The sequence below is a fragment of the Anomaloglossus baeobatrachus genome, chromosome 5 (assembly GCF_048569485.1).
Source record: "Anomaloglossus baeobatrachus isolate aAnoBae1 chromosome 5, aAnoBae1.hap1, whole genome shotgun sequence".
Taxonomy (NCBI): domain Eukaryota; kingdom Metazoa; phylum Chordata; class Amphibia; order Anura; family Aromobatidae; genus Anomaloglossus; species Anomaloglossus baeobatrachus.
Window position 1 is genome coordinate 271425914 of NC_134357.1, and position 12411 is coordinate 271438324.

The 12411-nt window shown below is 46.1% G+C and overlaps 1 protein-coding gene across 1 annotated transcript in view; it reads right to left on the bottom strand.

Annotated features, from left to right (window-relative positions):
* Window positions 1–12411, bottom strand: part of LOC142312735 (uncharacterized) — a 98891-nt gene that overhangs the window by 76984 nt on the left and 9496 nt on the right. The window contains exons 4-6 of the mRNA XM_075351722.1: window positions 12205–12328; window positions 12002–12093; window positions 1425–1533 (exon numbers count right to left, since the gene is read on the bottom strand). Coding sequence (XP_075207837.1) covers window positions 1425–1533; window positions 12002–12093; window positions 12205–12328 — 325 coding nt within the window. The remainder of the gene's footprint in view (window positions 1–1424; window positions 1534–12001; window positions 12094–12204; window positions 12329–12411) is intronic.

A 12411-nucleotide genomic window follows, 5' to 3' on the forward strand; every position in this document is an offset into this window, starting at 1 on the left:
TATAAATGAAAGGTGAAGATCCAGGACAGGGTTACATGCTGCACTGCCATTGAAGAAAATCCAAGACCAAAAGGAGATGAATCGTAATCTTTATTGGTCTATGCGTTTCAAAGATCATTCTCCTTCTTCAGGACCAAAAATCACATTGATTTTTTGGTCCTGAAATAGGAGAATAATCTCTGAAACATGTAGACCAATAAAGATCATGATTCCTATCCATTTGGTTTTGGATTTACTTCAATGGCAGCGCTGCGTTTAACCCTTTCCTTGATCTCCATCTATTATCTTCCACCTGGTAGCTGCAGCAGCCGTTGGTACACTTTTATACAGTGGATGTGACTTTCACAACTACTACAGGTGAACATTCCTGATCTCTTTATATCCACTACTCTACTCGGGAAATACCCTATCTGCGCTTTTTGTCTCCCTCAATTTGTTTCTTAGGTCTTATAAATGTAATGGCTGTGTCTGACCATGCATGAACATGGTCTAAACATACTACAATTTCTGGCTGGAGAGAATACAAAAGTGTATACAGACAGCACAGCATGGGTTCACTGCTGATTCCTTCTGTGAGGTAAAACATTACCCTGTCTGTTTTTAAACAGATTTTACGTAAAAAAAAAAAAATATCAGCTGAAATCCGCTGCTGTTATTTCTGTATACACTCTTTTATCCTCTCTGGTCAGGAGTGGTTGTATGTTTGGACCATGTTCCTGCACAATGTCAGACATATCCATTATACAGGGACACATATATAAGATCTCAGCACAGGAACTTTTTTTAACATATAGAATTGTGGAACTTATTAACATTTCAAGATCTATTGTTTAAATTGCACTTTGTTCATGAGACAACCCCTTTAAAAAAAAGAATCAGGATAGACTCAAAATTAAAATTCACAATTTGCGACTTTTTGACTAGGTGCAATGGTCTTGATAAATTCCAAACAATATGTCAAAAAGTAGAAAATATCTTGATCTGATAACCCACAAGATCATGACTAGATTGTAGAAGTCCAAGCCTGCATTTGGCAGACATTTTCATCAGTGGTTTTCAAAGCAAAATCCACACATGGCACAAGTGAGATTTGCTGCAGATGAGCATCAGATTTCCAAAGATGGTAGAGATTTGCTGGTGATCTGTATAAACAGGTCCAAGGGAAAACTAGTTATCCATAGACACCAATCAAATGATCAATTTCATTTTCCTAACGGTCTTGAACTACTAGAGTTTTCTTTTGAACTCATTTTATCCAAATCTTATTATCCATATATTCATTGATGAGTAGTACTAGGGATGTATGATGGAGTCATGACTCCACAGATGGACAAATAATTTTCCCTCACTGGTTGACAGTAATATAGATAATGTAGAGTACACGAAGACCAAGAGATGTGCATAGTGAAATGTTCATTACTAACTTGGACTGAAATATATTTTCATTTCTTCCTTCTTCAATTCTCCATCTCCAGTTTTACCATTAACATCTTCCTCTGTTATTCCATCTTTGATAGAAGTCAGTCCTTCACACTCCACAGACCAAAAGGAAAAAATAAACAACAAAACATCATCTATGGTTAAACTGATAAAAGTGGTTGTCTGTGATAGCTCTTAAAGGGAACTGTGACGCCCTGGGCAAGCCAGGGGTCACAGGTCACAACACCACCACACCCTACACCCCAGTTAGGAACACCAAGGCTAACCTAAAATCCTTGTTGCCTTCCTCCAGGGGCTGATGTTCACACCAGGGGGTGGGCCAGGCGGTGGGCTCCGCCCACCGAGGAGTTCACAGCCCTGGAGGCGGGAGAACCAGGCAGTTGAAGCCAGACTAGGGTCTGAGGAGGAGTTGAAGCTAGGGGAGTGAAGTAGAAGGAAGTAGTAGTGGAGCTAAGGAGAAAAGCTGAAGTGACAGAAAAAGCGAGAGTAGTAAAGCCTGAAGTTGTTCCGGGTGTGTGCCCCGGACAGTGACAGCAAGGTCAGCAGACGGCGGTGATAGTCCGCAGGGGTGACTGCTTGGAGGTTGCTGGAAGGACCGCGGACGGGTGGTGACCCGGCGGTCTGGAGCAGTATACGAAGAACAGTCAGCACCAGGGCAGGGGCCTTTCGGATCCCGGCAAGGCTAGGAGTCGCCATAATTTGCCAAATCCGTCAGTGAAGGGGACGTCTGTCTCCTAACAACCAAGTCCCGATTGAAGGCAACAGTCCAACCGTAACGGAGAGACACCGCCAGGGCACCAGTTTCTCAGGGCCAGCGCCTGCGGGCAAAGTAGGGCTCCTCCGGCCCATATCCAAGCCGGGGAGCGGGTTACCGATGGGAACCCATCGCAACCATCATCATCTTAGGTGCAGGGGTCATCGTCTCAGGCTGAGTGAGTACCACAGTGCCGCAAGGCACAGAGCTGCCCCCGCGTCCCTGCACCCCACCAAGCCCTGCATCACCCACCTCATCACTGGGCCCCGGGACAACCAAACCCCCTACCCACGGAGGGGAGGACTCACATCTAGCTGCTCCATACCACCACTCCCGGGATCCCCATACAGAGCAGCGGTGGTGTCAACAAATCACCACAACCGTGGGTGGCGTCACGGACAAAAAACTATCCCAAAACACCAATCCCCCTTTCACTCACGGGCGAGGAACGCCGCTCGAGCCCCCGGGATCCGGCCCATCGCTCAAGCCACCGAGCAGCGGGCCGCAGCAGCCGGACCCGAGCAGTAGGGAGGGCGCGGCGTCCCCTCCTCCGCCCGCGACAGAACCAGTCACTCATATCATACAGCCCAAACCAAGGGCAGCATGAATCACAGCCTAGCTGCCTAGTTTGAAGATCTGGCTGGAGACCAACGTCGCAGGCGAGACAAGTCCAGCACTGCCCCAGGCCATCTTCTCACAGCTATGCTCTAGATGACTGAAATCTAGAGATCAAAGACGGAGCTTGAGAAAACTCAAAGAAATTAATGCTGTTTTATACAAACCGCTAATAAAGGGGATAATTTGGTCAATTGACCACGGGAGATGTTCAAGGGCAAAGTGTTGAGGACAAGAATCGAGTATACAAAAATACTTAATTCAGCTATTTCATAGACTCAGGTATATGGTTCAGTAGATGTAAACTAACACACATATTTGTGAATGCTTTTGTTTCTTACTAACATGTCTATATGTATATTATATATTCAGTGTATTTTCCTTAGACACAGTGTGTGTGTATATATATATATATATATATATATATATATATATATATATATATATATATATATATATATATATATATACATATACTAGAAGGTGGCCCGATTCTACGCATCGGGTATTCTAGAATTTACGTATTGTGTAGTTCATGTATGATTTTTGTTATATATATATATATATATATATATATATATATATATATATATATATATATATAGATGTTGTTGTGTGTAGTTACCAAGTGTTTGTGTAGGGCGCTGTTCTGGGTGTTGTCTGGGTGTGGCGGGGGGTGAGAGCGGTGTTGTATGTGTGTTGCGTGTGTTGCGTTGTTTGTGGAGCGCTGTGTGTCTGTAGCGTTGTGTGTGTGTGTGTTGCGCGGTTTGTGTGTGTGTGGTGTATTTTGGGGGGAGGTATGTTTTGTGCAATGTGTTGTGCGGTATGTGCGTATATTTGTGTGTGCCGCGGTGTTTGTGTGTTGGGTGTTGTGTGTGTGCAGCGTTGTCTGTGTGTGTGGGTGTCTGTGTAGGGCAGTTGTTTGTGGTTCCCAGTGTGTGTGTGTGTGTGTGTGGTGTGTTGTGCAGTGCGCGCGTGTGTGTGTGTGTGTGTGTGTGTGTGTGTGTTGGGGGGAGGTGTGCACTTCCCATCGTGCTCCATCCCCCATGCAGCGCACTCCCCATCGTGCTCCATCCCCCATGCAGCGCACTCCCCATCGTGCTCCATCCCCTATGCTGCGCACCCCCCATCGTGCTCCATCTCCCATGCTGCGCACTCCCAAACGTGCTCCATCCGCCATGCTGCGCACTCCCAAACGTGCTCCATCTGCCATGCTGCGCACTCCCAAATGTGGTCCATCCGCCATGCTGCGCACTCCCAAACGTGCTCCATCCGCCATACTCCGCACTCCCCATCGTGCTGCATCCCCCATGCTGCGCACTCCCAAACGTGCTCCATCCGCCATGCTGCGCACTCCCAAACGTGCTCCATCCGCCATGCTGCGCACTCCCAAACGTGCTCCATCCGCCATGCTGCGCACTCCCAAACGTGCTCCATCTGCCATGCTGCGCACTCCCAAACGTGCTCCATCCGCCATGCTGCGCACTCCCAAACGTGGTCCATCCGCCATGCTGCGCACTCCCAAACGTGCCCCATCCGCCATGCTGCGCACTCCCAAACGTGCTCCATCCGCCATGCTGCGCACTCCCAAACGTGCTCCATCCGCCATGCTGCGCACTCCCAAACGTGCTCCATCCGCCATGCTGCGCACTCCCAAACGTGCTCCATCCCCCATGCTGCACCAGCATCAGCCTCTCTGCCTGCAGCATCAGCCTCTCTCCTCCCAGCATCAGCCTCTCTGTCCCCAGCATCAGCCTCTCTGTCCCCAGCATCAGCCTCTCTGTCCCCAGCATCAGCCTCTCTGTCCCCAGCATCAGCCTCTCTCATCCCAGCATCAGCCTCTCTCCTCCCAGCATCAGCCTTTTCTGTCCCCAGCATCAGCCTCTCTCCTCCCAGCATCAGCCTTTTCTGTCCCTAGCATCAGCCTCTCTCCTCCCAGCATCAGCCTCTCTCCTCCCAGCATCAGCCTCTCTCCTCCCAGCATCAGCCTCTCTCCTCCCAGTCTACCCCAGCCTCAGCCTCCCCCAGCATCAGCCTTTCTCCTCCCAGCATCAGCCTTTTCTGTCCCCAGCATCAGCCTCTCTCCTCCCAGCCTACCCCAGCCTCAGCCTCCCCCAGCATCAGCCTCTCTCCTCCCAGCATCAGCCTCTCTCTTCCCAGCATCAGCCTCTCTCCTCCCAGCCTACCCCAGCCTCAGCCTCCCTCAGCATCAGCCTCTCTCCTCCCAGCATCAGCCTCTCTCCTCCCAGCCTACCCCAGCCTCAGCCTCCCCCAGCATCAGCCTCTCTCCTCCCAGCATCAGCCTTTTCGGTCCCCAGCATCAGCCTCTCTCCTCCCAGCCTACCTCAGCCTCAGCCTCCCCCAGCATCAGCCTCTCTTCTCTCAGCCTCCCCATCCCAGCCTTCCCCAGGATCAGCCTCTCTCCTCCCAGCCTCCTCCAGCACGCCGGGCTCCTCTGCCGACACTCACAGATCCGATCGCATACACTCACACACACCCGATCGCATACACTCACACACACCCGATCGCATACACTCACACACACCCGATCGCATACACTCACACACCACACACACACACCCGATCGCATACACTCACACACACCCGATCGCATACACTCACACACACACACATTGACGATATTGCACATCCGCGCTCATACTCACAACATCCGGAGATACCACATGCTTCTGGCCATGTGATCCTCCGGCAGGTCCTGGAAGCTCACAGCACAGTATCGCCACCGAGAAGCAAGCGATATCCCAGGATGTTGTGAGTGTGTGGATGCGATGTGATGTGTGTGTGAGGTGTGTGTGAGAGTGAGTGTGATCTGATGTGTGTGTGTGTGTATGTGTGTGTGTGTGCTGTTATGTGTATGTGAGAGTGAGTGTGATCTGATGTGTGTGTGTGTGTGTGTGTGTATGTGTGTGTGTGTTCTGTTATGTGTGTGCGTGTGTGTATGTTCCGCCGCTGCAGGACCTTGATGCGCTGGTAACTATGCTACCATGGTTACCAGCGTATCTCGTCCCCCGCTCGCACACCAGCATACGCCGGCCAGCCCCAGCAATGCGAGGGTATGTGTCGGCTGGTTTGGCGGCGTACGCTGATGTGGGCTCCCAGGGGTACAGTACTCACCTAGTAGTCGTGGCTCCGTGACCGTGTCGGTTCGGGGAATGCGTGGGGGGTGGGGCCAGAGCTAGCGTGCATTGCGTGAGGGGGGCGTGGCCGAGTTGCCAATGCCTGCAGGGTGCCGGGGCGAGAGGCCAATCTGTGGGGGGGCGGAGCCTGGGCGAGCGGCCGGCCAATCCGTGTGGGGGTGCAGCCTGGGCGAGCGGCCAATCCGCTTTGTGTCACCGTAAGGACACAATTTTGGAGCAAGACAGACAGACAGACAGAATAAGGCAATTATATATATATATATATATATATATATATATATATATATATATATATATATATATATATAATGTACCAGCACATGTAATCCTAAAGATGGCTGCCGTATCCTGTCTGCACCCAAAGGAGATGATATACAAAAGAAATTCCTGGAGCCTGGACTGACCAATCAGGAAGAGACTATGCAGATCTATATGTCTTGAAGCTCCGACCCACGATATTTGATTGGACTGTATTTTGTCCACACCCTTCACTTCTCAAGAGTTGTGGAAAGTTTCAAATAATAAAGACCACTTGGTCAGTGCCAGTCATGGAGATAGATGTAACTGACTCGTTGTCCGTTATTTAGTCTTGAAGTGCACTCATGACATTATGATTAGAAACAGCAGTCAGATCCCGAGAGACCCTTTGAGTCTCATCATCATCATCATTTTTAACCCTGACAAAAGTATATAAACAATTTAGGGGTACTAGGTTATCATAAATTGACTTCCCCTCTCCACCTTCAGTCATGTACTTGTCAACATCCTGGACATGGCTCTCCATTGGGACTATCACTAGGCACTACGAGAAGCATTAAATCGTAAACTAATCACTATACCTACACTTTATCTACTTCTGATTGTACAGAAGGATGCCAAGAGACCACCAGGAAGACCTATCATCTCTTGTAAGGGAGAATATATATAAACTGACTCCCATTTACAACCATTGGTTGAGTCTTTACCAGCATTCATTCATGACCCCACAGATTTATTGCATCCTTTGGATGGACTCCATTTTGATGACGATATGCTCCTTGTTATATGTGATGTTGAATCACTATGCATGAGCTTTCGCCACCAAGATGGATGCAAGAGCAGTGGTTTCTTTCTACAGCTGTCCAATTTTGATGTTGGATTTAATTTTAATACATATAATAATAATAAGTTTTATTTCTATAGCGCCAACATATTCTGCAGCGCTTTACAATTAAGAGGGGACATGTACAGACAATATGAGACAATACAAAATAACAAAATTAAGATACCAGGAGGAGTGAGTGCCCTGCTCGTAAGCTTACATTCTATGAGGAAATAGGGGAGACACAAAAGGTGAATGGGGGGGGAGACAAGCTTGTCATATATGGTCCAGCCATCGATTTAATAGGGGATTCAAAACCAGCTGCATGAACCCGTCGGTGAGAATTTACATAACTTTATTATTTTTAATGGGCCCTTTTATTTGTGGCTCCAGGGAACAGCTATGGTGGCGGCTTGTGCACACTCATACTATTATTACTATTTTATAGCGCCATTTATTCCATGGCGCTTTACATGTGAAAGGGGTATACAAAATAGGGACAAGTACAATAATCATAAACAATACAAGGCACAGAGAGGTACAGGAGGACCGAAACTGTTTCTGGGGCTGAAGGAAAGGGACCAGCTCCTATCAGACTGGCTAATATCAATGGACCATGCCATCTAAGGCCCTGTGCGCACTTAACGGATTTTGCCGCGGATTTTTCGCGGATTTGCTGCATGTTTCGCTGCAGAAAATGTTCATAACATCTCTGCAGTGAATCACCAGCAAATCCTATGGAGAAAAAAAATCCTGTGCGCACTGGGCGGAATTTGACAGCTGCATGTTTTGCTGCGGGAATCCCGCAGCAAAAACAAGTGCATGTCACTTCTTTTCCGCACATCGCTGCGGGATTTCACTCCATTGACTCCAATGTAATCGTGAAATCCCGCAGGGAATAACGCAGGCAGCAAATTCTGTGCGGTTCACTGCGTTTTCCTGCGTTATTCCCTGCGGTATTTCGCGGTTTACCTCCGGTAATGTACATCGCTTGTCTGCGGTTTTGCAGGGAAGTGATGTCATTACAGGAAGAGGAAGCGGAGCAGAGAGTAAACACACACACATCACACTCACACACACACACACCACAGACATAGAACACAGACACATAGAACACACATAGAAAGAAAACGGAAATATAGAAAACAAAGAACGTGGGCTCCGCTGTATTTTTACCGTCCAGCCGAGGTAAGCACACAGCAGCGGCCCGGTATTCTCAGGCTGGGGAGGGAGAGGGGCAGGGTTAATATATCCCGCCTCACTCCCCCTCCCGCAGCCGAGAATATCAGCCGCAGCTGCCCCGGCACTGTCGCATGCATTATGCGGCACTACCGGAGTGTCCTCGGCTCTTCTTGCCGCCGTGTAGCAGTGGCAGCAAGGTAATACAAGGGGTTAATGATGGTGGGGGACCACCGCCATTAACTCCAGGCTTGATCATGGCAGCGTCTATGTGACAGCTGACATGATCAACCCGTAAGTAAAGTGAATAAAACACAGACACCGAAAAATCCTTTATTTTAAATAAAACAAACAAGCCTCGTTCACCATTTTATTAACCCCTCCCGCACCAAAGCTCCGGCGTAATCCACCGCTCCGGCGTAATCCACAGGTCCTGCGCTGCTTACATCCAGCCGCGACTGTCACAGACACAGCGCTGAATGAAAGCAGCAGACAGCAGAGGTAATTACCGGTCATTTCCCACGGCCGGTAATGTGAACTCACTGCCGACCGTGGGAAATGCAGCGATCTGTCATCTATCTATCTATCCCTCTGTCTGTCTATCTATCTATCCCTCTATCTATTCTTCTGTCTATCTACTATCTCAGAATTAAATGACTTTTTTTTTTTCAATGTGCTTTATTGCATTGAATGCAATAAAGCACATCCCAACCCGCACGCGGCAAAACCGCGGCAATACCGCGAATAATACCGCGGTAAAACCGCAGCAAACCGCGGCAAACCGCATGCGGTTTTCGGGTGCGGTTTCCCGCGGTTTTTTACCGCTGGTGCGGTAATCTTTGAGAGCACGCGGAATTTTCTCAAGAAAATTCCATTTCCCAGTGCGCACATAGCCTTAGGGGTACTTTTTTTTTTTATCTGGCAGGGGTCGACTGAGCAACTAAACCATTTGAAACAAGTCAATGAGAACCTGTATGACATTCAACTGTCTCATAACGTTCGTAAATATATTGTTTACTTTTTCAGATTTTTTTTTCTTATTTGTACTGTATGTTGATAGGTATTTGTCTGGTCCTGGCCCCTATGTACGGTAATATCTCTGCGACTTATGCTTCTTTCAGGCTTCCTGACATAAGACTGCAATTTTGTGTTAATTTTGCTTCAATATACTAAATATTTTTTTCTTTTTATTATCATATATTATTTCTTATTTATTGTACTTGTAATTCTTATTTATTTTTTTGCATTTTTTTCAGCCTACTTTTAATTTTTCATTATTTTGTAATATTTCATATTCATTATTTTTCATTTATTTTGTTCTATTCATCAGTTTATTTTATTTTTTTTTAATTTCACAAATTTTTGTTTCTTATTTCACGCATTTTTGTTCTCACCCATTATTCATCATTAAGCACCATTTTTCTTACTTTTTAATCATATAGTTTTTATATTTTTTTCCTAATTTATATTTTTCTTTTATATACATTTTAATTTCGCTTTATCTTTTTTTCTTTTCTTGATCATTCATCATTTTTATTCCTTTTTTTCTTACATGTTCTATTATTATTTCATAACTATTATAAACATTTTTTTAGAACTGTATTTTCATTTACACACAATTCTGATTTTTCATCCAGTAACTTTTTGATTTTGATTCACTGTTTTTTCATGTGTTTGTCTCTGCTGCCTTTATTAACATTACTACGGTTGTGCACAAGTGCCCCCTTCCGTTGTGTTTTGTGGGGCCCATGTGATGGCATCTCTCGTGACAATCCCAGTAACGAGTTCCCTGGAGGGTACTGATGCAGCAGGTCGGGGAAGTTGGTGTAGTGATACATGTGTAGAGATAATCCATACGCTTTATCATTGTATTCAGGTGAAGAGCTGGATATCCAATGGTCCTTGACCTTTATTTAAAGTTCTCCTCACTGAGACAATGGGACCCCTGACACGTCGAAACATACGTTGGGACTGACATCATCCCAGAGGAAATTACTTTCGACACTTGAATACTTATGTCTTATGTGATTATACTTTACATATATTTACAAATCTTCGCATCTAGACCATTTGAACTTAGCAATTTGTATTGTCTATGGCCTTTTAAACTACAGTATAGTCTGCTGCCCTCTTGCGGTCCTTTATAGATGCCATGCTTCTATATTGATCAGGCACTGTGTTTGATGCCGCAGACTGTTATTATTATCACTATACATTTATTATTTTTTTCTTTACTACATATGAGTGCACTTTATGCATTCATTTAATTGTATCATATCAATAATTTCAGCACATGGCACTTTGTAGGTTCATATTATCTGATTATGCCCATTGTTGTTTTTTTCTGCCATATAATCATGAACAATATACGCTTCCATTTTTTTACACCCATGATTATAGAAACTTCTATCATATTTAAAATATATTGTAATCTTATTCTGGTGATGACACCTCTCCTTCCTCCCATCATGTATCTCTTATTTTAATTATTTTATCATCTTGTCATTAGTACTTATATTACTATTAAAGTGTCATTACAATTACAATAATCATGAACAATACAAGGCACAGACTGGTACAGGAGGAGAGAGGACCCTGCTAGCGAGGGCTCACAGTCTACTTATATACCGTATGTTTCAGTTTATAAGATGCACCAGATCATAAGACGCAGACCAAATTTAGAGAAATAAAACATTTTTTAAAAAAGGGTTTTGTCTTATGATACAGTGGAGTCTGACCGGGAGGGAGCCAGTGGATCAGGGTCACAGGAGGCAGGGGCGTTTGTGGAGTAAGGCGACACTGCGGGCAGTGCAGCTGGTGTGCCAGATCTTCGCTGCAGCCCTGCGGGCACTGTGAGGTAGGCAACATCCAGGAACTGTCGGCGGTGCGGGCTTCAAAGAAATGGTGCCCGGAGTTGGTGTGTGCGCAGATTGAGCTATCAATGACAAGCCGAGATCTTATCTGCGCACACGCCACCTCTGGGCGCCATTTTACTTAAGTCTACTGCTGGGAAATCAGTGGGCCGGAGGTGGTGCGTACGCAGATGAGATCTTGAGCTAAGAGCTCCATCTGCACATGTGCCAACTACGGGAGCCATTATTTGAAGCCGGCACCGCCGGCATTTACACAATGGCCCCTTCCTCGCCACCTGTAGCGAGCACCAGCACAGCAGCCCACAGCACAGCAGCCCCTAGCATTGCTTCTGTCTCTTGCAACCCCTCTCTACCACCCTGGTAAGCTACATTTGGATTATAAGACGCACCCCTTATTTTCCTCCCATAGTTTTGTATGTCTTACAATCTGAAAAATGCGGTAATAGAGATTTTCTTGTTTTGTACTTTATGATTAGTTTAGCCTAGTGCAACATTTTCTTGCTGGTTTTAGTTAACTGACAGGTCTCTCCTATGTGTGTACATGGGGACATTACCTGGACCTACCGGGGATGGCAGAGGACTAGCGATGTATCTCCTTATGGTCCCCAGCCAGATCATCTAACTAGGTTTTCTCTGAAATGCCAGAGCATTTCAGAGAAAAAAAAACCTGATTGCAATTGTGCAGCCAGCCTATGATTGTTGGCAGCATGAATCGAGTGACAGGTTCCTCTTCATTTCAAAAATGGTAAAACAGCGCAGCGTTTCATAAAAAACTAGAGATTGAAAAATGAGCCAGGAATGGGGAGAAGAGTCTGCTTCCTCCTCACCTGGATAAGCATGATTGACAGGTATGAGCAGACTTTGATATATTGATATTTGGCGAGAATTCAGCTCTACCAACCTGATGATCTTGTGGGATAATTTCATCTGGACAACTCTGGGAATAAAGAAAACTACGAAATCTCTCTGGTGGATTTCTCCTACTGGATCCATCTGTAGGGACAGTTATACAGAGTACATTGTTTATTTGATGAGATGATACAGGTATGTAGGTGACTCTCAAAACTACCAAATGCTTTACCATTAATTAAACCCTCCACTTACCCGGTGATATGAGGGTCGGGTGGTCCTCCATGATGACGTCCTGGTACAGATCCTTGTGTCCTTCTAAATAGTCCCACTCCTCCATAGAGAAATGGACAGTGACATCCTGACACCTTATAGGAACCTGACACACAATGATACAGTCATCACCAGACACATCATCCCTTGTGTTACTGTATAATGTCCCAGTATTCCCAGCAGCGCTCA